General features: G+C 39.3%; 2 protein-coding genes across 4 annotated transcripts in view; both read right to left on the bottom strand.

The window, feature by feature from the left end:
- The window catches only part of AUH (AU RNA binding methylglutaconyl-CoA hydratase), a 510,281-nt gene that overhangs the window by 216,567 nt on the left and 266,540 nt on the right, over positions 1-27,174 (bottom strand). The window lies entirely within an intron of this gene.
- NFIL3 (nuclear factor, interleukin 3 regulated) lies at positions 11,479-27,058 on the bottom strand. Of its 2 annotated transcripts, XM_048850683.2 has the most exons (3): positions 26,646-27,058; positions 21,007-21,114; positions 11,479-13,383 (listed from the first exon to the last, which is right to left on the bottom strand). In XM_048850683.2, exon 3 carries the CDS (start codon positions 13,184-13,186, stop codon positions 11,801-11,803), a length of 1,386 nt encoding a protein of 461 aa, XP_048706640.1. In that variant the 5' UTR covers positions 13,187-13,383; positions 21,007-21,114; positions 26,646-27,058; the 3' UTR covers positions 11,479-11,800. The 2 variants fall into 2 exon arrangements, with proteins under 2 accessions (XP_048706640.1, XP_048706639.1); XM_048850682.2 differs by lacking the exon at positions 21,007-21,114.

Below are 27,174 nucleotides of genomic sequence, written 5' to 3'. Positions count from 1 at the left end.
GGTCATATTCTAGAGAATAGTATTACACTGTTTAGAGGGCCAGGTTTCTTTAGGCTCAACTAACTAATTTTGACTTTTTTTTTCTGTGCATTTTCAGTTAGGTTTGCCAATTTATGCTGCAATATTTGCAAAAACCTTTCCTAAGAAGACATATTTCCTAACATTCAAAAACCAGTCAGAGAACATTTCAATCTCTTTGGTCACTCGATTACAGACCTAAAAGTGGCAATTCTTCAACAAAAAAACTTCAAAAACAGACTCCAACAAGAGACTGCTGAATTGGAATTAATTTGCAAACTGGATACAATTAACTTAGGCTTGAATAAAGACTGGGAGTGGATGGGTCATTACACAAAGTAAAACTATTTCTCCATGTTTATTCTCCCCCCCCCCCCCCCATCCCACCCCACTCTTCTTAGACATTCTTGTCAACTGCTGGAAATGGCCCACTTTGATTAACACTACAAAAGATTCCTCTCCACCTCCACTGCTCTCCTGCTGGTAATAGCTCACCTTACCTGATCACTCTTGTTACAGTGTGTATGGTAACACCCATTGTTTCATGTTCTCTGTGTATATAAATCTCACCACTGTATTTTCCACTGAATGCATCCGATGAAGTGAGCTGTAGCCCATGAAAGCTTATGCTCAAATAAATTTGTGAGTCTCGAAGGTGCCACAAGTACTCCTTTTCTTTTTTCAAAGAGGATACAGTACATTAAAACAAGACACTTATGGTTGCAGCCTCATTGGTCAAGACTGTTTTCAGTTCAAACAATCTTGACCAGTGATGCTGCAGCCATCAGCAATGGCCTTGGTTGCTTTGGGGTTTCAGAGACTTTGGGACATGGTTGTTCATGGGACTGAAATAATGACCCTGCAATTTCCTTATTTTAGCAGTTAACTTCAGCTGTTTAGAGAAAGTTTAAACATCTGGGATCTAAACTAACAGTGATGCACTGAAAAATAGAACATGCTGAACTCATAGTGGAAGGCCATGTTAAATGAATCCTGGGGGAGGGTGTCCCTGATCTGTATAAAGAAAAGGAGTACTTGTGGCACCTTAGAGACTAACCAATTTATTTGAGCATGAGCTTTCGTGAGCTACAGCTCACTTCATCGGATGCTCACGAAAGCTTATGCTCAAATAACTTGGTTAGTTTCTAAGGTGCCACAAGTACTCCTTTTCTTTTTGCGAATACAGACTAACACGGCTGCTACTCTGTAACCAACATACGTTAATCAGATTGGGATAGTTTCTTTATAAAAAAATGGGTACTGGAGGCTCTGGGAGTTTCCACACTGCTAGACTTTATTGTTTCATGTCCTACATATAATAGCAAACTTGAAAGCCAGCTGGGTTGGTTTTATTTGTTTTATTTTATTTTATTTTTTTGGATAGTCTGACATACTACTTAACTCTTCAGCCCATTTATATGAACAAGATCATAAGATTCCAAGAACTCTAAGGAGAGTATGATTTTTTTTTTAATGACAGTGAAGAAATCAGATTCATTATTAACTGTTTGTTAAAAAATGAGAGCTTTCCAGCAAAATAAAGTGGTCTTTTAGGAACTTACAACATGAATACAGGTTTTGTTCCCTCAGGATGTCATCTGTAGGCCACACTTACATTTTTGCCATACCTGAAGAGGCCACTGTCCCTGTTTCAAAAGCCAGCATACCAGGAATGCAGATAAAGACACAGAAAGTTCCAAATAAGTTTGGTAGTGTGCTTTGATGGACTGCTGGTTCAAACAGCTGTTTCAAACAATAGTACATCAAAGCACACTATGGAACTTTCACTGTGCTGTAGCAATGTCCACACGGGACATTATTGCGTGGCTAGCCGGTGCACTGTAGATTTACACACTGGCTAGCCACGCAATAACATCCGATGTAGACAAGCTCACATCAGCCTATGGGTAACATGGTGGTGGTGTCAGTCTCACAACAGGCATAGTGGACTGATTTATTTTTTTAAAAAAGCATATTTTCTTTGACATCTCTCAATATTTTGATATGATTTACAATAAAGTTTTTTAGTCTGGGGTGTTGTCTAGAAATTGAGGTGGATTAATGAGGAGTCACTCTTGAGAGAGAATCTTTTGCTCTTTTCTATGACAGTCAATATGCCCTTGAGCACCATAAAGTCATGGTCACCTCTCTTAGAAGTCTATTCCCCTCATCTTATACCTTTCACCATCTGATATCTTTCCTGATATTTAGCCTTAATATTTTCTTTTTAAATTTGTCATGTTATTCCCAATTACACTCCATTTTACCGTGCTCAGTAATTCCCTTCCCTCCTCACAGCCCTCAAATATTTACAGATGATTATCATATTCCCTTTAATTGTCTCTTAGTCAAGCAATCTATATTTAGCTCTTTTAATCTTTATTCATTCATGAGTCAACTCTCCAGCTCTTAATTTATTTTTGTTGCTCTCATCTGAACTTCTAGTTTATCAGCATCTTTCTGGTAACAAAGTACCCAGAACTGTGTATGCTTTGTTCTGCTGCTATGACTCTCAATGTATTTTTTCACATTTTCAGTTATTTTATATGATACAGTATGCTGAGGTGTTTTCAGTTGGATTGTTATATAGGCCATTAATAGCTTGATTTTCAGAGGCACTGAATATAGCTCCCATGGAAATCAATGGGAGTTGTCATGCTTAGCAATTCTGAAAATGAGGCTATAAGTATATTTATATACTAGATTGAGGAAAGTTTTTAGGGGACCAGATAGTTAGAGATGGAGGTTCAAGGTCCACTCTCAAAAATGCACATATTATTGTGTGCCTAAATGAGCACACACAGCAACCAAGACTGCATGCACATATTTAGAAATGTTTATTTAGATGCCTAATTAGCCATCAGCACACCCAAGTATTTGATTAATATAGAAAAGTGCAGCAACCGTGCATGCAGAGATAAGCACATGCATTTTTTCACAGAGGCTTCTCTCTGACCCCCAAGCTCCCTCATTTTCCAACCCCCACTTCCCCTGGTCCTCAACCCCCCTGGCTTGCCTGACTTCTGACCCTCTTTCCTGACTCTCTCCCCAGCACATCTGCAGAGGTGTGGGCAGGACTAGATGCAGCAGGACTGAGCTGATCTCTGTTGAGAAGGTGGCTAGGCTGCCGGAGAGTGCTTCTTCCTTCCTTCCGGGATGAAGATGTTTCTCCAGAGCCAGGCATTGGAGCCTGGGATCCACCAGGGAAGCACCAAGCCATGCAGTAGCACCTGCTGTGGTCAGGGGACCAATCCCGCAGTAAAGCAACAGCACCAGAGTCCCGATTACTCCTGGCAACCTCCCCCTCTCTCTGCAGTCCATCCTCTCATGGCACCCTGGCTCCCCATTACCCTGGGGTGGTGGCTCTTCCTGTACCTCCTGAGCCTGCTGCTGGCCATGTAGGTGGAAGCCTCAGGCAAGGGCGTTTGGATCCAGGGGGCAGTGACATCCCAGCGGACCCCTGAGCTAGTCAAAGAGTGCAACCACCTCAGTTTCTGCATTCACATAGGTTCAGATTTCACCTTCTGTGTGGCTACCTCCTGCTGTGTGTTCCAGCCTTTCTACCAACTTACTTCCCTCTCACCCTCTGTACATCAGAAATTACCTACTAGTTTACATACACATACGTGTCATTTAACCTTTCATTTCCAGGTGGCCTGCTTCAGTTTCTGTGGAGCTCAGCCCAGCTCTCCCAAACAACAAGGTGCTCACCATTCAGTGTGCTGCCAACTGGCTGGAGGAGCACTCCAGGGTGCTGGCTTATCTCTTGTGTGAGTACAGCAGAGATAATGATTTTGGGAAAAGCACCCGAAATATCCACTTATATGAAACGATCTTGAAAAGGTGGGCATCAACCATATTGGTGTGCAGTTCAGGGAGTGCATCAAGCACCTAAAGACCTTCAACCACAAGGCTAAGGATGGCAACAGCAGGTTTGGCAACTTCTCATCTACATGCCCCTTCTACAAGGAGTTTGACCAAGCACTTACCACTGCCCCAAGACTACATACAGCCTGCTGTTTTCCATGACATAGTTCTGAACACAGTCACATATTCAGACCAGATGGAGAAGGGACAGCAACAGCACTGTAGAAGACCATGCCGGAGCAGGGGCTGGTGTCCCAGGAACAGGCTGCAAAGATGGAAACCCAGAATCAACCCACACAGCCACATGGGCTAGAAGGTGTCATATGTGTAAGCCACTGTAATGAGCACCTCACAAACCTCCACTACCACAGCACCAACAGTTGATTTGCCAACATAAAACTGGAAAGCCATCTGGGGTAGTCAGCTTCCAGAGGCACTTGCAACCCAGTTTCGGACAGGTATGGACTCCCTCATTTGTCATCAGTGTCCTGGCACTGGATGATCAGGCAAACTCCTCACATAGCTCCATAAAGGCACTTCCTCATGAGGAAGTTCTGGAGCCACTGCTAGTCATCCCAGGTCTGCATGTTGATATAATTCCACCATGCTGTGTTAGTTGTCCTTTTACGGGCTATCTATGGGGAAGCCTCAGCAATTGCTGCAAACCTCATGTCTTTCCAGGCTTCCATGTATGAAACCCCCTCTGAGTCCCAGTGCCACCTTCTGCAGTTCAGAAACAACTGCTGAAATGTCATCCAGAATCTCACAAGAGGTCTACCCTTTACTACATAAAAACTTCATCCAACACTGACAGAGCCATGTCCCCTGTCTGGAATGAAGGGAAGCAAGGAGAATGCAGAGCCAGCCATGCCTCAGCTAAGTCTGATCATGGGATAAAACCCAGCAGAAGAGTCCAGGAAGGACAGATAAGATCTCCCACAACACACCATGAACCAATTCCTTGAGCAGCTCAAGCTCATGAAGTGCTAAAGAACCCTGGGACAAACCCCCAGAAACATATGTCAACTAGTGTCAATCATATGTAACTGCAGCACTGGTGTGTACAAGGATACACCGGCGTGGGCATGTTCGACTCTCCAGTGTAGACCTTTGGAGGCAGGCTTGGATAGCATGTGCCCCATATGCGCACAAGCCAGGACACTGGTGAACACTGTGGACATACCGTGTGTGTCTGCTAGATGGCCAGTTGATGTCCTCATTAACATTGAGGTTGCTTAAGGATTCCCCCTGATTAGCCCCATTTATCTTTAGTCCCTTAACCAGGGCCAGAGTCTGCCTGTTCCTTTAGTGGAGTGCAGTGAGGGAAGGGAAGGGTGAAAGAGGCCTTTACATCTCTTTGCACGACCTATATAAAATCCCGGCAGAATTGCAGACCCTGTGTGCAGAGCATCACACAGATTTCTCCATCTGTATTCTCCTGGGGGTGCATAGTGCCCCAAGGGGAGTGGTGGAGAGAAGACAGTACCATCCTTTTATACTAGTCTGTGGAGTGAGACTGGCATGCGGGTGGCAGCTGGCTGAATCATAAAGGATGTAGTAGCAAAAGCACGTCCCTTCCAAACCTTGGAGCTCAAAGACAAAATATCTCTTTCCTTGGCATGGAGAAAGGGTGGCTTCACTCGACCTTGTACTCTGAGCTATATAGCTCATGTTTTACTCAGTACTCTTACAGCTTCCAGTGAAGAAATAATAATAGCAAGCCTGCTTCTCCTCTCACATACATGGTTGTAAATGATGTGTAGTTCTAGTGCAGTCAATTTAGTTACTCTGTTATAAATTTGGTGTCAGAGGAGACTAAGCTCTAGAGTTTCTGAGGATCTATGGGAGTTTGCCTGAGTAAGGAATGAGTCAACGATGAGGACCAGATTCTGCTATTGTTACTCAGAAAGATAAAATTGCTTATTCCACGCATGAGTGGTCCTACTGAGTAAGGATAGCAGAATCTGGCACTGAGTAAGGAACCCAGGGTTTCGCCTAGTATTTTTATCTTTGGACTTGGCATTCTGTACTGAACACGTGTTATTTACTCTTTTGCAATTCATCCTGAAAGTTGTTTGGTTGTATTCATGTGGTTACCAAGTTTATGTTGTGCAATAAACTGTAAACATATTTTTAAAACAATATGGTGTTAATAAAAGCCATACTTTAACAGGGTTTTCTGTAGATGTTCTACTCAGTTCATTGGGTGTTTCCTGTTTTCAAATGCATATTCACTTATCAGCAATTAGAAATGATTTGTAGCATTTTGAATTTTAGTGCACTTTCAGCAATGGTCACTAGGAAAAATACCTTCTAAGGCTAAGGTACAATTGTAAGTTTATATTCAGGATAAGTTCAATGGAAGATGCTTGCTGTGCTTTTAAGACCACCACCTGTGGACTCACTTATTTTCACAGAAGACAAGTAAGAGGGGACATGACAGATACAAAAAAAAAAATGGTATAGAGAAGATACATCAGGCATTCCCTATTAATTCAAGAACAAGGGAATGTTCAATTACACTGAAAGGCAACAAGTTTAGAACTAATGAAAGAAACTACATGTTTACACAATATATAATGAACTGATGGAACTCCTAACCCTCATTGAGGACAAAAGTTTATGAGGATTCAGAAAAGGATTAGATAAGTATATGGGTAATGAATACAGCTACAGTTACTTTAGAAGGAGATGTTTCAGAGTAACAGCCGTGTTAGTCTGTATTCGCAAAAAGAAAAGGAGTACTTGTGGCACCTTAGAGACTAACCAATTTATTTGAGCATGAGCTTTCATGAGCCACAGCTCACTTCATCGGATGCATACCGTGGAAACTGCAGCAGACTTTATATATACACAGAGAATATGAAACAATACCTCCTCCCACCCCACTGTCCTGCTGGTAATAGCTTATCTAAAGTGATCATCAGGTTGGGCCATTTCCAGCACAAATCCAGGTTTTCTCACCCTCCACCCCCCCACACACAAATTCACTCTCCTGCTGGTGATAGCCCATCCAAAGTGACAACTCTTTACACAATGTGCATGATAATCAAGTTGGGCCATTTCCTGCACAAATCCAGGTTCTCTCACCCCCTTTTTGGGAGGGGGGTGAGGGGGTGAGAGAACCTGGATTTGTGCAGGAAATGGCCCAACTTGATTAACATGCACATTGTGTAAAGAGTTGTCACTTTGGATGGGCTATCACCAGCAGGAGAGTGAATTTGTGTGTGGGGGGGTGGAGGGTGAGAAAACCTGGATTTGTGCTGGAAATGGCCCAACCTGATGATCACTTTAGATAAGCTATTACCAGCAGGACAGTGGGGTGGGAGGAGGTATTGTTTCATATTCTCTGTGTATATATAAAGTCTGCTGCAGTTTCCACGGTATGCATCCGATGAAGTGAGCTGTAGCTCATGAAAGCTCATGCTCAAATAAATTGGTTAGTCTCTAAGGTGCCACAAGTACTCCTTTTCTTTTTTAGAAGGAGAGAGATAGAGATGTTTCAGGGCATCAGTCAACCATTAACTGATGGGTTTAAGAAGAAACTTACCCTCTGCAGGTATTCCACAATTATGCTCCACAAGCATCTGGTACCGACAACTATCAGAGTCTGAACTAGATTGTCTCCTTTGGTGTGGCATTTCCAATGTAAAATAAGGATTCTTCTGTTGATAATACTATTATGTTTCTAGTTTTCAAATGTGAATTTTCTTAAATTTCTTATTTTAAAGCATACAAATAATTTTCTATGGTATTTTCAGTTACTCTATATCAGTTTATGTCAATTCAACCAAAATAAGGATTTGCATCAGCTTCTAGGATGCAAATATTTTCCACTGGATTTGATAGTATACAAGAGCACACATGCTGTGTTCTGTTTCCGAACTTAGCATCCTCTCCTCCCCTCCCCCACATAAATGCTCAATTATCCTTTTTTATTATTTTATTTTAAGATTTTGGCCATACAAAAACCCTTATCTGTTCTTTTTATGTCATGCAGTATATCCTGATAGAATAACAGTGTAAATCTTCACATGACCACACCCCTCAATAAGAGGTTTCAGTAGGTCTGTATATTTATCGTGTGTTTTATGTTTATGACCTGTTTTACTCATTATTACGGCAACTGTGTATATTTCCACTTATGAGTTTCAAATGCCACTGTACATCAATAAATCCTATTTTTTCAGTGGTCATGTTCAGTTGTGACTCAAAAGCTTAACAGCTTAAATTCCATTGTTCTCAGGACCTTAGGATACAAAACTAATTGCCATGTATTGCTACACAAATTCCTAATATTACCTGGCTGAGCTATTTGCCTACAAATAAAAGTTGGCCATGGACAGCTATATTAGTTCTTGTTTTTTTAAATGAGTCAGCTTTTGAAAAGTACTGTATGCACATTTGAACAATCCATTTATTCCTTAACAAAACCTGTCCTCACAGTGACCTTCTTTCCCTTTATCTGAGCAGGGATCCATCTTCAGCATACATTAATATCACTCTTTGAGTTGATCACAGAGGTCACTAGAGAGCACTCCTCCCTCCCCACCCTTCTTACTCTGTCATGAGTGTAAAACCAAGCTCAAAACCAAACTCAGGGCTTGTCTACTCACAGGATTGCACTGTTTCAACTAATGGCGTGATTTTAAGTTGATATAGTTAAACTGGTGCAAAAGATTGCATGGGACACTCTCATTTCTATTTAAACCAAGATTATTCAGTTTAGTTTAAGTTGATTTGGAACTTAAGACAAACCAAAATAAGCCACTCAAATTGAAAAAAGGGTATCCATACAAGGATTTGCACAGCTTTAGTTGAAGTGTGTTTATGTACAAACAAAGCCTCAGATCCCCAATATGGGGATTAATGGACCAGCTATTGCAACTCTTTTAATGTGGGTCAAATTTTCTCCTGTGCCAAGAAACACTCAGTGCAGGAAAGGGGATGTGGGATTAGAGCCGTCAGGGACATGGTTAAGACTCCCTGATTCTCAAATATTCCCAGCTGTGATATAAGGGACCATATGCCAGCTGCAAATTTCTGTATGGGAGTGGAGTTCCACTCCTCCCTTCTCCTGTCCAAGTTAACCCCCTCCCTCCCCTGACATGCTCCTGTGTTGGGGAAGGGAAGTTGGTGTAGAAGTCAGCTATGCTTTATATCAGTTAAGAGTTCTCAGCTGGCCAGTTTTGGCCAGATTCTGGTGCAAAAGGGACAGAACTGTGGTTGAGAACCTGGTCCTGTACGTGCAACCTCCTTCCTGCCCCTTATAATGTAATTTTATGTGAGATGCACAACATTACTCACATGAAAAAAAATCTTTCTGTCATCACCGTCAGAGCTGATGAGATAATGCCTATAGACTAGACTGGTATAATGCATGTATTCATAGTGATTTTAGCAAACAACATATTTCTTTTAAAGAAAGCAAAAAGCTAAGATGCATGGGAGAGTACATATAACACAAGATCCTGTTTTTAAGCCAGGTACTACTGTTGATTTCCGGTAAGACTCCCCAACAACCATTGCTATCAGACAGTAGTTGCACAAAATAGAGACATACAAACCAGTGCAAAAATATAACCATCTAGAAAGGAGGGCAGAATTTATCCATTACAACAGACAACCATAAGTAACAAGAGCTAAAATAACCAAACAGATGAACAGCTAAAGACGTAGGTCAGCTTACACAGATGTCAATAATCATCGTTTTAAATCATCCCACTGAACACATTTTGTTACACGAGGAGATAAATAATATCTAAAATATTTTAAAGAATTCTGTGGTTTCTTACAGAAGATGTTTTTCAAGCAAACATCTCATAGCAATCATCTTCTAGTGTTTCCAATCCTGTTCATTCACTTGCAGTTCCCTTAGTTATATTTGGTAATCCTGGACTCATTTTTAGAAAAGTTAAGGTGTGTTCCCTCTATTACTTGCCAAATGTACACAAATCCCAACTATAGTGTCTATTGCATTATTAGGACATGAAATAAGAGTGGGTGATTTAAGAGAATGGTGTACTTCCGTTAGCAACTCTGAATGCTATGGTTGCAGTTCAGCAATTAACAGGCTTTGTGAATGCAAAGAAATGTGAAAAATCACCAGTTGCTTCTATTACAAGGCCCACACACAGAACACAACCATGGTTCATCAGCCACAGAAAAGACAGGGTGTTTTGCCATTGACTTTAGTAGGCACAGGATTTCACCCAGGTTCCACAGCTACAGAAAGTTGCTTCAGATGTTCTTCTTCACCCAACATTCCCCCCACCACCATCTAATTTAAATCTGCCTCTCACTCTTAGGGAAGTATGAAATTAATATCACTGACTCCAGTTTTTCTAAATCAATGCTGGCTTAAAGGAGGGTGAACTATGGATCATGGCAATTAATCGTGATTTTCTCCAGAAAACCGTAAGGTGTTTATGAATATTATTTTTTTTAAATTATGATAAATTATCTAAAAAAAGAACCCTGCCAAATGCAGATACTATTTTAAAAACTATTTAGTGTTTAAAAATGTGAGAATTTGACCAGCCAAAGTGATAGGAGGAGTTTTCATGCCCTAATGGCTCCTCACAAAGAGAAAAAATACTACTCTAGCCCAGCCAAACATAGTGTGAAACATTTGTTGCCTGTGCAAAGATAAAGGGGAGCTGAACTGCACAGAAGGTTTGAGTCTCTTATTTTGTCTTCTTTACACTTAAAACTCTTGATGCATCGTACAGGGACATTTGTTGTCAGCGCACTAAAGCAGATCAGAAAATTTCAACAGAATTTTTTTTTTTTTTGGACAAAAAATGGAAATTATATTTGTTTTAGAACTTCCCCCCACACACCCCTCTTTTCCATCCAGATCTAGAGCTAACCACTTCCAGGGATCTCATATAAACCTTATTTCATTCCTATAACTGGACCCTGCAACCCCACTAGTGATACCATAGTGTGCTTTGTAAGGGTTTTCAACCTGTGGCTATGGAGAGAACTACTACATCCAGGAGATGCAGAGTCGTTTTGCGTGGCCTGTCTGTAGATAGCCTACCCCATGCCTACACAGTGGAAATGATGCAGATCCCCTGTATTTCAGGCCTGGAACACTGATTAAGGGCAGGGGGGCTGCAGCAGGATTTACTTATTACTCCAGCATCATGGTTCTGTGAATTACAAAGATCCACAATCTTAATTTTATATGAAGAATCAAGCTATACAAGATAAATGTCTCAGTATCTGTCTCAAGAAGCTGCACTGAAAGCCAGATATTCTTTCATTTGAGACCATAGTAGAAACATTTCCTTAATATTATTATTTTGGTATATCTACTGTAATAAATAAGGTAAGAAAGCTTGATCTTCAAATTTACATCTCTTTTAATCCATCAATCCAGTTTCTATTCTCCTATAAAAGGGCTGTAAGAAAAAAATGTGACCGAGGATTTTTTCCAAGCATGTATGTCATAAATTTCAATTTGGTTTATTTAGGCTGTAAACCTCAAGGATACGAGTGAACTGAAATACATTTTGGAAGACTTCTTATTTAATAATTAACAAAATATCTACATACTTATAGAAATCAATTGAACTGGAGTAGATGTTCTGTGTTTGTCACCAATATTTTATTGTAACTGGTAACTTGCACACTTTATAATAGAACAACAACAACAACAAGGGGAAAAAAAGGTTCACTATATACAGCCCCCATACAGGCTACTTGACTATACACAAGGCATAGTGATCATAACACAACCTAGTCTTCATAATAATTTGTGCACAAAAAGACACCATCAATCAGACATTATGTGAACATTACAGTGAAATGACATCACAAGTCCAGTGAAAATTCAGCATAATACAAAACATATTGATCTACTGCAAATGACATCCTTTAAAACAATAAGCCTTTATTCAGTAGTAACTTAACCAGAGTCTGAAGCAGAGATTTGTTGTGTAGATATAAGTCTTTTAAGTGAAGCAACCTCTGCAGATAAGTTTGCTATGCCCTGCTTCAAATACAAGTTCTCTGACTCAGATACTTTGTAGACATTGTCTTTAATTTCAACAACTCCAGTTTTGCAACCACTCTGAATTTTTACATTGAGTTCCTTTGGGTGCCAGTGTTCTGGTTTGAGAGACCAGTCTTGAATATTAGTCACTTGAACAGAGAAAGGAGTGTGAGAAGAATGTACCAAATTTTGTGCATTGTGCTTTTCAAGCTCAAAATGTCTTTTAGATGTCATCTCAACTGGTGATGATAGTTTCTGTGTGGCATCATAGTCACTATCCATTGCTTCCACTTTGATTTGCATGGCTTTGGCCTTAATTCGAAGCTTGTGAGGCAGTGCAGAAGAGTTCACCTCTGGAACTTTAACTGTTGCGTGAACATTTTTAAGTTCAACTGGGGAATGAATTGGACCTTTAGGGACCTGCTGCTCATCTTCTCCATCAGATGACTTTCCTATGATCACATCATCAGCTTCTGAAGTTCTTGGAGAATTACTGGAGGACCTATTAACTTGCAGCAGAGGAGGGGAATGTGAGTACCCATTAAAGGTATTTACTATGTAGTTTGGAAACATGGATGCTGTATAGGAGCCTCTATCATCTCTTGACTCTCTTGCATAGTTCTCCAATTCCATTGGCTCCTGCTTTATAACTTGAAACTTATTTTCAGAACTTCTGCAATTATTCTGTATAGGACTTGCTTGAGTATGCTCTACTGAGGATACTTCAGACACATCAGACAAAGAGCTTTGTGGAGAGTGTTTGATGACAGAAATACAACTACTACCTACCATAGATGGTTCATGTTCATCCACAAATGAGTTAATATTTGATTTGGAAGTTTGATAATCCTGGAAATACACAGCTGTTGAATTACTGAGCTTCTGTATCTCTTGGGCATATGCTGCAGAGCTAATTAAACCAAACTTTAGCTTCAGTGAAAGCAGCTCAGCCTTTAACGTGGCATTCTCCTCTCCTAATGCAATTAGTTTGTTCTCTAAGACAAGGTCATTCAGTCGTCGTTTTTCACGAGATCTTTTGGCAGCTTCGTTATTTTTTCGTCTTTTTTCCCAATACATAGCATCTTTCTTTTCATCTGGAATGAATTCCCGCTTTCTCCGACATGATGAAGATTTGTTTTTTCCACTATTTCCTTCATTAAGTATTATGTCTTCATTTGTAGCCAAGTCTTCAGACACTTCTGTTAAAGTAGAATTAAGCACCATGATTTTGTCCGTATTGCTACTTGCATCAACAGGTGCCTGTTCCTTTTTAATGGTCTGCATTTTTCTCAGCTGCATCAGAAGCAATTTTTAGTAGATCTATGATGAGTAACAGAGTGAGCTGTTTTCCCAGTGCTTCTCAAACCATAACTACCTAATAAATACAGTAATTCTAAATCCATATGCATTATTCCTTTTGTTTCATATTATTAAACAGAAGAATGTTCAGATCCAATTTACTTCTTGAGAGATGTAACGGGAACTTGCTAAGTAACCTGTAACAAATAAAAAGCACCAATTATTAGTTGATTATTGCTGATTTTCTGTTTTAAAATGCTACTTTCAAAATACATAATTTACAATAATGATTGATTCATTAAACCTACTAGACTACAAAAGAAACTCAACACTTACAATGATCCAGTTCACTTTATGTAACCAGCTAGCAGCTTTTCTCCCTCCCCCATGCAATTAAAAAACTTTAAAATAATGGTTCCTGTTTTCAAAACAAGTAAAGTCTGATCCAAAGAAATGCAGTAAAAATAACATTTGGTTTTGATTCAACAATAATGTTGTCACAGAACTTCCCATTACATCGTTGACCAACGTAAGCCTCTACACTAACAGATGACTAGACATGTTGATTAGCAGCACTGGAAAATATCTTATCCCTCCATATAAAGATCTCTCTTCCAAAAGCAGCTGTGGTGTGTGATTCAGAAATGTTATATATTTGGGTCCATTACAGATTAAAAATAACCCACGCTGATTTAAAGAGGTTAGAATGTTTTTTTCTTTGCCTTAAAATAATGACAGAGAACACATTCCAGCTACACAGCACATAAAAATAATTAACTTTTAAAACATATATTATTTTTACATTTAGTATAGAGATCACATGACATTTAAGAACCCTTTTTGCCTGGTCATATCAATATAATTTAGTTTAAGCACAAGTTATATAATTCTGACACGCCACTTTTTTTCAAAAATCAACAACAAAGAAAAAAAATATTACATAAGGTTGATCTCTCGTATCTAAAAGAAAAAGCTATTGAGTAATTAGTGAAATTACATTAAGATAACAACATTTACTAACATAATTCTCATTTGAAAAATGTTTTTACTATACCACAGTACAATTTAGCAACATTTAAGGATACACAGCTGCAGCAAAATACTGCACAAATTAGAATAGAAGTTTAAATCTGAAATGGGATCATCAACTAAAGAAAACTAGCTTAACCTTTAACTCAAGACATTTTGTCATTAAAATTTGACGTAGCATTTAAGCTGGCATTTTGTATTATTTAATTCATATCAATACAAAAATACTTTGTTCTCATAACAAAATTTCTTTTTGATCCTAGACATAGTTTCCCTCCGTACCAAATTTTCCATGGTTAGTCATGTTCCCGATAAAATAAATTTAGCAAGACAACTGCTTTTACAGACTATCTGTATGCTGCCTGCATATTTAAAAAAATAAATATATCAGTGACTTTAGCTTAATATCACTATTTATTGGGCATGTGTTTACAATGACTAATGAAACTAATTTTAACTTTATCAGCTGGGAAAGTTACAAAAAAATTAATGAATTGTATTCTGCCAGTTTCTCTTGTCTTTTTCAGAAGGCAAAGTGGAGTGAGTGATGTAATAACAATTAATCAGGGATCATAAAGACTTGGGTTTCAAGTTGGGTTCTGTTTCATCAAACCGTGCCAACTCCTCTGTCATGAACAATTAACACGTTTAATAGAACAGCTAAGCAGACTTTCCTAAAATCCATGGTTAATTACTGGCTTATAACTATTTGTCTTTGGTAATGAAACCTTAATGGAAAATGAAGTCAAGAGCTAACCACTCCATAGACAACATTAACTATTTACAGCAACAGCACCACCCCAAATTACTGTGCTTGCAAAGCAGAAATATAACTAATATACAAATAACTACACAATTAGGCCTGATCTAAAGCCCATGGTGAAGTCAATGGGAGTCACTCCATTAAGTTAAACATGCTTTGCATCAGGCCTTTATAGAAAGAAACTCCCCAACACATATCCCCACTCTTCATATAAAATTCTCTATAGTTTGTTTTCCTAAAATACCATTACAGCAATTCTGCTTATTACAATGCAATATTTTAGCATTAGTATAACTGAATGCAGTATAATACTGTTAAAAATTCAGTGTTGAACATATGGATCTTAATGTACATTTCTTTAAATGAGTCAGAACGCTTGCAATACAGGTAAAATGTTTAAATGCATCACATAATGTTGTGTTACAGTAACAAAAAATATAATCAATCTGGTCAACTGGAAATTGAAATCATTTCCAGAATGTTCATCCTTTGACTTATGTCATATAAAATACAACGCACAGGTTACATTTACATTATTCTGTTGCACTGGGATTACTGGATCAAAAGAATTCTGACCAGTAACTATCTTGGTATATTATGAACACTGGCAATCATATTTATTCAAGTCATTAAATAATTTTTGGCTTTCCAATGAGGAAATGTATCCACTTTCTAAAGTACATAATGTGAAACAGTACACCTCTTCTATCAAATATCAATGAAAACATATCTTTACCAGAAGTTATGTATTTATTCTTTTAGACTCTGATCCAATTCTTATTGAGGTCAGTGGGATACAGTGGGCCTTCAGTGGGAGTTGGATCAGACCCGAATGACACAGAGATTTGAGTAAAATATAAAATGTAGTAGATAACTGAAATCAAAATCAGATACCAGTCATTGATACTCCTAGAAGAGGGGATACTTATATACATACAAGCTTATATCCTATACATTAATGTGCTGTGCTGTACAAGCTGGAACTTCAAGGTCTTTTTAAAGTTATTAGTCACTGAAAATACTCAACAGTGATAGGGATTTGATGATAATTAGTTATTTGTACGTATTTTTAAAATATTTACATTATTTGAAACCTTCAAGCTATATACAAGCCAGCTTAAGTAGCAACATGATCTTATCACAATTATTCTCATCTTCCTTCCCCTTTCATTCTTATTGTGGGAGTGTGGTGTTTTGTCTTTCAATTAGATTGTGTTTCAAGGCAAGAATCGTGTCTTTATATGTTTTTGTACAACATTCAGCATGAGACCCCAGTCCATCCTGAATGAAGCTTTGGGGCACTACCATTTACATATAATTAGGAACAATAATAATAAAATAATATTAATAGTAATAAAAATAATAACAGATAATTGGCAGGATCAGAATTATTACAAACCCATCCAAACACCAAATACTCAAAATTCAGTTCTTTACCACCAATCTTTTCTCAGTCACTGGGAGTTTTGAGTATGCAATGATTCCAAATTCATATGTACTTTCACAGGGCAATATTCAGGCCTCAGGTTGCACTTAAGCAAAAAAATACAACCAGGGTGGGCTGTAATATTTCGCTTACTGCAGAGTTCATACGCCACAGGACTTCTGCAGATTGGGGTATTCCAAGGAGGCATGGTCTGCTTGTTTCAACAAACATATCTCCTGTTTTGGCCATGCTCCATCTTGTGCATATTACTGGTGCCCTTGGCATGAATAACCTGAATGAGGGAGGGACTGTACACAAGTCCATGGCTCATCTAAATATGTGTTCAAAACAACAGTGCTTTGCAGGCAACATTCATATGCGTCCCCGGCCTGTATCCATGTGAGAAGTTCATAAGGTCTAAATTTGGCCAATGATTTTTATGTCAACCTTATATAATTGCCACTTATGTCAAAAGCTTTGACATTATGCTTTTGGTAAATCATTAAAGCACCAGCAAATTATTAGTTCTATCAGTATCTTCCTTGAACATTTGTATCATCTTATTGAAAACTGCCATTATACAAACGGAGAACTAAAATCCTTTGTCTGTTAATGGTTTTCTTTGTGGATCAGCCCAATACAGAGTCTGTAAACAAATTAAATTCCATCTGATGATAATGGCAAAATGCCTTCAATAAAAACAGCCATTTCACTTCAATTGTATTTTATAATTCCACTGGAAAACATGAGTATTTACACATAAACTAATGAACTGTAATGATTCCTCTGACTACATTTCAAATTCCAATATTTTCCCTTATGATTAATTTTGCAATTACTTTATCACTCCCTCAAAGTATTCTAAAACCAACATTTAATACTGCTGTACATTAATCACTGCTGATGGTTTTTATTTATTTAATTATTTATTGGGTTGGTTGACGTTAATGGCATTGAGTGCCAATTCAACAGTGTAATAGCATTCAACCCTATTAACTTAATTACAGACCCAATCCTGCTCCACTGCAATTTTGCCATTGACTTCAATCCGAGCAGAGTCCGACCTCAGATTCAAGAGCTAATATGACTGTTCTCTAAAATTCATACTAATGAAACAAGAAATGATGTACACAGAAGCCATGAGATGTTAATTTATCCATGGATTTTAAAATATTGAAGCACTCAGATATTCTCAAGATATTATAAAAGTCCTGATCATGCAGCTCTTACTCACATTCATATTATATACTTAAATAAGCACAACAGTTACAGGACTGGGCCATAATTTTGACTCTCTTTGTTCTTTCTAATGTAATCATGTAGGTCAATTGTGCATTGAAATACACACATGTGGTTCCCATACACATGTGTTTCCCAAGCCAAAATATGACCCATATTGTTTTACTGAACAAGATTTACGTTCCTTAGCAAAGAATGATTCTATATTTATCAAAAATAATTTGCATTATATCCATGATTACATTCTTCAAAAATGTTTTATGCAACTCTTTCTACAGTGTTGTTTTAACATTGGTTGTTATCAGGGCCACCGAGAGGATTTTGGGGACCTAAGGCAAAACCTAAAACTGAACCTCCCCACTTGCATCCTTCCAAGAAAATTATCATGGAAACAAAAGAATTTAAGAAGAGAAGAGGGGATAGGGTGTCAGAGAGACCCCAGGCCTGTGGGATCACTGCCCTCCCTGTGGAGATAGTGGGGAGGGGCTCTGCCCAGTGTGAGGCCAGGGGGCTGCTCCCAGTCCCACCTCTCCCTGAGTTCCAGCCCTACTACTGGTGGGAGTGGTATACCTAATTCCACTCCCACCTCCGGGCTCTCGGCCTGGTGGGTGGCCTTGGGCCCAGTGTGATGATGCCAGTGGCGGTGCTGGTGGGATGTGGGCCCCGCTGGGGTGAGCAAGTCACTCCCCACACTATTGATGGTGGCCCCAAACCTGCGCCCAGATCCAACACCTCTCACTCAGACTTGGCCCAGTTGCCCCTCCATCATTTTGGGGTGACTGGGAGAAACTCTCCCCTCTTCTCCGACTCCGGCAGCCCTGGTAATTATTTCTGTTCCCTCAACATTCTGGTGATGACTGCGCTGGACCAAATGAAATACAGTTTCAAGACTTTTTTTGAATCACTCTGCAATTTTCTAAAATCAAAAGTCTACAAATCTTAGAGTCCTCCCAAGAGCAAGACTACTGCAAAATATTCATTTCTAATATTTCTAAAGTGAGAACCATGTATTCTGTCACTGTGACTTCTTAGCACCTATTTAAATAAACACTGTCAAGTATAATATAAACAATTTGCTAAACCAACCAGCCAAGCAAACTAAATTTAAGTATATATATTTATATTTCCAATTGTTGTTTTCAATGTTTTGCATAGTTATCATTAGATATGTTATCGTTAGCATCCTGTCATGGGGCAACTATTTTAAAGTCTCTTCATGAACCAGAAACACTGGCATTCCTAGGCACCCAACCCAACAACCATTTTGCACTCAACAATTCTAAAAAATTAAGAATATACTTAGTATTTTCCATCTTCAAAGCACTTTACAAATATTTGCTGACTAAATGACCCCAACACCTTAATAAGTGAAGATGTATTATCATCCCCATTTTCCAGCTGGGGAAACTGAGGGTGCAATTTTGAAAGTGAGCATGCAGCCAAATACTACATCTAGACTAAGAGCTAGGGATGTGATTCTCCTGTTCATGTACTCATAATCCTGCCAGCTCTCATAGAGGTAGTACAAATATAAATAGCAGTTTAGCAGTGGTAGAACAGGTCATGGCAGCAGTGGCACAGCTGAGCCATGCTGAGTACGAATATGCCTGAACCTGGTGAATATGTACTTGACTCAGCTCAGCCATGCCTCCACTGACGCCATCAAGGCTACACTGCTATTTATACTCATGCTAACTCCATGAGAGCTAGCCCGAGTATATGTCCTCAAGCAGGGGGAATCACAGCCTTAGCTTGTAGCGTAGATGTAACCTAAATTAACAGGTGAGTCTGAGGAACCAAATCTCCTCCACAATTTGGAGCCTGTCTACAACTACTCTTTGCAGATTATAGGCAAATGTAGTACCAGGAATTTCTACTGCCCTGGGAATAGATCTTCACCTTGTGTAAACTGTCATAGTTCCATTTCTGAAGTTAATTCAGTTATGACACACTAAAGTTAATGAAGCTATGACAATTTACCCCAGCTGAGGATCTGGCCGCTATGGTCTGAGCCAAACCCCACTGAAGGCATTCAAAATAATCCCATTTTGAAGGCATTCAAAACAATCCAAAATAATCGCCACTGGCTTGAGTGGATCCAGAATGCCAGCCCTCATGCAGGTTTGTGGGTCAGCCAACCCATGCAGTTTAGATCAGATGAAGTTTAGCCTTTCTGGGACCACACTGGTGAACAGGATTACATGGTACGACTGAGTGGCTGCTCAAAGTTACAGAGGAAACATGATAAAATTAGGATTAGAATTCTGATATTATCTACTATTTTTAATCCTGTGCACATAACACACCTCTCTCAAATCAATGAGCATCTTAAGCGTTTAAAGACTGAAGGATCAATCCATAATTAAATTACAGATCAGTGTGATACTCATTATGATGTTTTCACACAAGATGAAACATTTTGGATAAAACTTCTGTATTTTACTTTTTTAAAGGTAATAAAAAGAGGAATCTACTTGATTCTCTTACATTCACATTAAGTGTATTGTTAATGTATTAGATTCTCCACAGTCGCACAAATACAGTAAAGCTTATCAAGGCCATTGAAATACTATATTACTTCCATATTGTCAAACTTGAAGCTGTACCCAGCAGGTTGAAGTCTTATGAAAGGCCTTCAGCGTTAGGAAACACACTTCTGTTACTGTTTATCTTAATAATTACAGATTAACTCATTAAAGTATAGTTTGCTTCTCAAAGGTTAATAACACAAATTATGCAAATAAAATCATCTGGAGAGAACTGAATGTGTGTTAAAAATAGCTGTTGCTCAAAAGGTCAGTCAAGGTTAGTAGCCCACATTTGACCTATATTTTCTTCCTATTTGTTTGGAAAGCCTGTGTAATTCTCTATTGATTTTTTTTTATTTTTCCAAAACAAATGCTTCAGTGCTTTGTTTTAGAAGAAATCAGTGTCATTAATTCAGAGTACTTAGGAGCAATCTTAATGATAAGCTGGTAGTGTAAAGGTGCACAGAACGACATACTCGGGTAAAGAAACATATTTCATTATTATGGTTCTAATGGGTTTTTATAAAAAATACTAAATTGAGCTAAAAATAATTTGTAAAATTATGAAGACTATAACAGGAAGATTTTTCCTATGTCACTTGCTGCTTCATAATAAACATTTTAGATTATGCAAGATCACTATTTTCATATTAAAAGGTTTCTAAAAACAAAATCACAACCTAGCTAATTTCAAACACTGAAAAAAATTCTTTTGTTTTGTTTTCCCCTCAATTAAAGGCCATAAGACAAAAATACAAAAATGATTATGGAATGTTGTTTCAATTATACCTAAAACAAATAACATTTTTATGTATTAATTGTATTGTATTCTCACCAATCCAAAATATGAGCCAGATCCTCAGCTGGTGTAAACTAGTGTTGTTCTATTGAAGGCAGTGGTACTATGTCAATGTACATCACCTGATGATTTGGTCCTTTTTCTCTGCCATAAGAAATGACGTGCAAAAAAGTGAAACATCATGATGTAACAGACAATATGTGTAATAATTTCTAACACACATTGCAAATGAAACAGAAATAGCAATATATGTAGGCCCCAATCCTGCAAGATGATCCAGATGCATGGACCACTGTGGACTTTGCTTGGACTCCATGCAAATGTAGGGGTGAGTCCATCCCCACAGAGCCAGTTGCAGGACTGGGGCCTACATTGAACTGCTTGTGATGCAAACTCCATGGGAGGTTGAGTTTGGTTATTCAGTCAGAAACCCTTATCATGAAACTCAGCAACAGAACAGAAAACTGAGTCAAAGCTGTATGATAACCCTGCAAGATGGTAACTAAAACAGGATACATGCAAAAAACCAGAAAATATTCCAGCACAGAATGACAAGGAGTGAAAGCTTTAAAAGCACATTCCATTTAATCTTCTATTTACTACCACTGGGATGTGAACATTTCTTCCTAAACTTGTTAAAACAATGAAGAGTCTATGCTCTGATGAGTGTGCGCTTCCTTGACAAAACATATTATCAACAAACACAAAATAGAAGACTCTAAGCATGTGTTAATAATAAACAATATATGCTAAAAATATGAACTTCATTTTATTATAACAGTATTTTTACTCCATAATCAAATTATATAATTTTCCTACAGACAGCTCATTGCCACTGTTTTTATATTGTAAATCCACAGCAGAGAAAACTAAAAAAAAGTTGTAAAAAGGGTATTTCTTTCCAATCAAAAAGAAAATCTCTTATGTAATATCCATGCTCACAATTTACAAAGTCTTTCAGTATTCCTATGTTATGCTAATTTGGACAAGCACCAACTCAAGTGTAAGTTAGGCAGGAAAAAACACAGGATATCAAACAATATATTAATGCTAATAAATTTCAGGCACACTTTTTTAAAAATAGAGAAACAAAGAAGGAGTTCTCAAGGGCATTGTTTCTATCACATTTTGAATCAAATTCAATATGTCTTCATTTTTCAAGTCTTTACTTTTGACAGTCAAGCTCCCCCCACCACTGTCAGTTAAAATTACCAATATTTGAATGAAAATGTTTACCTAAATGGGTTTTTAACTCTGAAAAATAGTTTAACATTTAAATTAATTGATATTTTGCCTGGGAAGGGACCGCAGGATTTGGGCATATATTTGCATCTTTTTTTATTACATATCCTAAGCACATTTATATCTCATAACTGGCTGTAATTATCATGGCAAGGTCACCTGGAAGAATCTATTAAGCTGATGACTCAGACACATTACTTAACTGTGTGTAGTAAGACTCAAACAAAGAATTTTATTGTTCAAGTTATTGCATCACAGTGATGTTATAACTGCAGCTCACAAAAATATGGCAACAGGGTTGCTGTCTGGAAAAAAAAACTGCATAAATGTTGTTTGCATAACCATTTGCTAAAGTAAGTCAGCTTAAAATGAGCAAAAGATATCTTGAAATAAAAAAAGACAAGTGCTTGAACAAGTAGAACAGTGACTGATATATTCTGTTGACTATATAATCATGCTAAAATCAGCAAAAGCAATATCTGCGTGTTCCACAATTTTCAGCAAAAGTTTGGCAAATACCATTTCTTCATAGGCTAAGAAAAGCTGTGAGGAGGTCGCAGAAGTTCATATTGCTTGTGGGAAGACTGTAAGCTTTTTGACACCTTTTAAATCATTTCCTTAGAAAATCAATTCAAACAGAAACGTGAAGCTTTGAGGGCAAATCCAGGAAGCTGGATATTTTGAAAGCTAGTTAACAATTCTTTAGAGAATAAGTCAAGCTAAAAATAGAAGATAACTAAAAATGGAAAGTGAAGGCAGATAATTCTGAAAAATGTTAAAACATTAAAAGTCAAATAAAGATATCTATAATGTAACAACTTTTATAGTAGTTTCTGCTAGTGCCAATAATGTGAAGGAGCATTGCTCAGTGTTCCTTGATTTTGCTGGTTTAAATCATGTCTTGGGACAAACCTGCAGACCTTATTCAGTGAAAATTCCTATTGAAGTCAGTGTTTTGACTGACGACAATAAGAATAATGCCCTTAGCATTATATTAATGTAGGCTTTGTGTTGCATGAATTACTGAGTGTGGTAAGGTAAATTCAAAATAGATTTTATATACAGATAATTGGAGCTCAAATAAATTTGTTAGTCTCTAAGATGCCACAAGTACTCCTTTTCTTTATACTTGAATTTGATCATTCAAGATGCAAGGATAAGGAGTAATCACAGGATATTTTCTTTAAAAAAAAAGGAGTACTTGTGGCACTTTAGAGACTAACAAATTTATCTGAGCATAAGCTTTCGTGAGCTACAGCTCACTTCATCGGATGCAGACTAACACAGCTGCTAGTCTGAAACAGGATATTTTTGAACATATTTGTCAATAACGCCAAATAGATACATTGTCACATTGTTTTGAGTCAAATTCAGCAAAAGGCATAAACCCACTTAAATAATAAAAATGTGCACGGCTGTGTCTCAGTTTCCACTTCTGTAAAACGAGGATCTTACCTGCAGCACAAGGTGTTGTAGGAGTAAACTACTTAATAGTGTAGTGTTTGGAACAAGTGAAGTTCTAATTGTTATTACCAGGCTCAGGAGTGCAAGTGTGTGGGGGGCTGGCGAGGGGGAGGGCACAGTCCTGCTCTGTAGCGCGCTTGTCTCTAACGTCCAACAGAAGTAAAATTCTCTCTCTGTGTAAAATTCAAAGACATGAGCAGGCGACTAAACTGTGCGAGCCGCCCTAGAAAGCCCAATATCGTACGCGTGGCTGCCAAGCCTAGGCACAAAGGCTGCTGAAGCAGGGCGCTCTGGTTGGTGCAGCAGAGAACGTGGGAGCGGGCTGAATTGCTTAACATGTTTCCATTCTCAACACAGAGGGAGAGACGCTTCCTTTCCCCTCCTTCCCTCCCCCCTTCGGCTGCGTGTTAATGAACAGCGAGTACACACACTACGTGACTGGAGACGCATCCCTCCCACTGCCGAGCCTGTTCTTCTCTCGCTCGCTCCCTGTCAGTACAAAACAACCGAGTATTATTATCTTGCCTTATTTACTCCGCTTTCCTTAACACTCGTGCTCAGCCCAGGCTGCCCTCCCCAAGCACTCGCCTCCTCCCGCCCTTCCCGGGGCTCAGGGCTGCCTCCCATCCGCCCCCAGCTCCAGAACAAAGGAATGCGGAGCAGCAGCAGCGCCATCCGCCTCCCCAGTCACAATAACCAACGCCTAGTTCTGCGGCCCCTCCCCATGCAAACCCCTCCCCGGGTAAGACAGCTACTTTGGGAAGGGGCTGCTGCTCTCCTCCAAGCAGTAGGAGGTCCTCAGACCTGCACCAGCACTCCCGCCCAATGGACTAAGCCCACAGCCCTTAAGCCTACCCTTCCCTCCCTCCCCCCACAAAAAATTACACATCCACCCACCCTCCTACCTATGCACCAGCTACATTGACTCCACATGGGCAGCAGGGAATAATGTGCAACAACAATAATACACACTGTAAACTGGGGGCCGTGGCTAAAATCAGGTTCGGTTCCTGGAAAGAGCTTGACCTCCTTAATTATCTTACTTATTTAATTCACCTAAGAAAGGAGTCCAGTCTTCTCAATAAGGGCACATTTAAAGACCCTGCCCCCGATTTTGCATCCCCGGCTTCAGCCGTTGAAACCAGTGGCAGTTCTGGCTCCACAAGGAATTCAGGTTCGGGGCCATTAATAGTTTTCAACATATAAAGGAAATATTCTTATTTTCTCATTGAGCATCATCGTCATTATTCTAAGCTTTGCCTGTGTACACTTTATTGTGATCATAGGCAGAGGATAATCAAAAACTGGTTTAATATAAAATGTAATACTGACCTACATCAGCTTTTCTCATGTGACATTCTAAACCACCAATATTTAACGTGAATGGGATACCCCTTCCCCCAGGCCTCCCCCCCTGTCCCCCGCGTTTTACTTCGCCCGGGTTCATTACGATCACGAAGGGAGGTGACAGACTATCTTGCTTCTTCGGTGCTGTTGGCATGATCTAAAATTTGTATCAATCCCTTTAATATTTTTTTTAAATGAAAGCCAATTCCTAGCAAAATGCTTAGCGTCTGGGAGAAATACCTTCCTAAAAATACAGCCTTATCAAAGCGTGGGGTTAAAAACTCAGCCAAATGGCCTTGAACGTCTATTTGTCCAGCTCTGGAGAAAAGACCGAAATAGCACATGAAGCCACAAGCGCTAAACTGTGATAGGGCTAAATATAGATTAACACAAATTTCATTATAAGGGTATATACCACATTCAGCAACCACGAGTTACCTCCCTACTTACCATTTGACTACTTTCCTTGTTAAACACATCTTTTAAAAAATCTGTTACAGTGGCATTTTTTTTAGCCTGGGATTGTCCTAGTTTCTTTGTATCGAGATTATAAAATCGCGTAATTAGCTCCCTCTTTCTACCCTGACTGCCAGCAAATTCTGTGGTTACATAATGCAACATTTCCAGGAACTATTAAATGATCAGTATTGTAGTGTCTGAAAAACAGTGAGCAAAGTGAGGGAAAAGGCACAGACAAATACAAACTAATATAATTTGAGAGAACTGAATGCTACATGTACTCTTTTCCATGTATAAAAACCAGATCCCTGAGCGCAAAGTGAATATGTAAACTCGCCGACAGTCACTGACAATCGGCATAAAAACTCCTTATTTGGTGTGAAATACACAAAAAATTAGTGCATTTAATGATCTAATTCCCTAAATCTGCACCAAAATTACCAAAAGTATTGCACACGCAACACACACACATCACATCCAAATGCTTGCCAGTACACAGTGAACAGATTATGCAATGTGCGAAAGAACAAGACCCACAAACCTTACCTCGGGCTTGTTACACAGTCAGAGGGTAAAAAGGGTCTGAGGTATGTTGTTTTTTTTAATCTAAAATAGGTAAATTTTTAAACAGACATTTTCTAAATTCCTTCTCGTGTTATTATTCCTTTAACTAACCTTCTTTTCGCAGGCAAAACCAGTATTTTTAATCAGCTATTTCCCCACTCCTCCAGATATACCCTTTCCCCACCCAGAGGGAGATGGATCAGCGTCAGATCAAATCTCCCTGGCGCTTTTCTCCATGAAAACATCAATTTTCCTCAAACAAGAAGACATATTATGCAACAACAATGTAGCCAAAGCCAGCAAACAAGCAGCAGCAGCTCCAAGTCTACGTGCTGTCCAGAGGGCGCTGCAATCAAAGCGGCCACCTTAAGGTGGCGAGTCCCAGTACTGACATGCTAGCAAAAGTTTTTAATATAGATATACATAATACACACACGCACGCACACATACACATCGCCAACACGCGTCTCTATCCAGCTACGTGGAGCTATCGAGAGAGATTTACACACGCACCCACCGATAAGTGTGTAAGACAAGCGAGGGGAGCACCACACCGAGGGATCCAGTGTAGACTACAAGCCATTACAATGTTACCTTACCTTCATAATCGCCACTGGTAGAATGGAATAAGCTGTAGCCTCCCAGCAAAGCGCTAGCTTTTGCCTCTGTTCTTCTCCCGATCGCTCTGGGGAGCGGGACGGGAGAACTCGGTGTGAGGGGCTGTGAAGCCCCGGAAGCCCCTTGCACCAGTCCTGCGCGGGGAGCAGCTTCGGTATCAGCCAGGGCGCGAGCGCGTCTGCTGCTGCTACTGCCGCCGCCGTTGGCGAGGGATCTGTGTTAGTAGGTCAGTCCTGCACACTCCTCACAACGCACAGTCCTCATGCCAGCCTTTGCTGTGACTGGCAGCGGCCCGTCCCCAATCAGAGCTCGGCGCTCACGGGGTGCAGCCAATGGATGCCTCCCGGAGGGGAGTAATAGGGGCAGGCCCAGACTTGAATTGAACCCCCTTTCCTCCTCCCTCAGCACTCCCCCCCCCCCCCCGCCCTATGGGAGCGGTGTGTGGTACAGTAGATATATGCGCTGGGTATTGCATAACCAGCCGAGGGGCGGGAGGGAGGCTGCTGACAT

The sequence above is a fragment of the Caretta caretta genome, chromosome 5 (assembly GCF_965140235.1).
Source record: "Caretta caretta isolate rCarCar2 chromosome 5, rCarCar1.hap1, whole genome shotgun sequence".
In the NCBI taxonomy this organism is placed as follows: Eukaryota; Metazoa; Chordata; order Testudines; family Cheloniidae; genus Caretta; species Caretta caretta.
The sequence above is the reverse complement of the archived record's forward strand: the minus strand, read 5'-3'. Positions and strand labels throughout refer to the sequence as shown.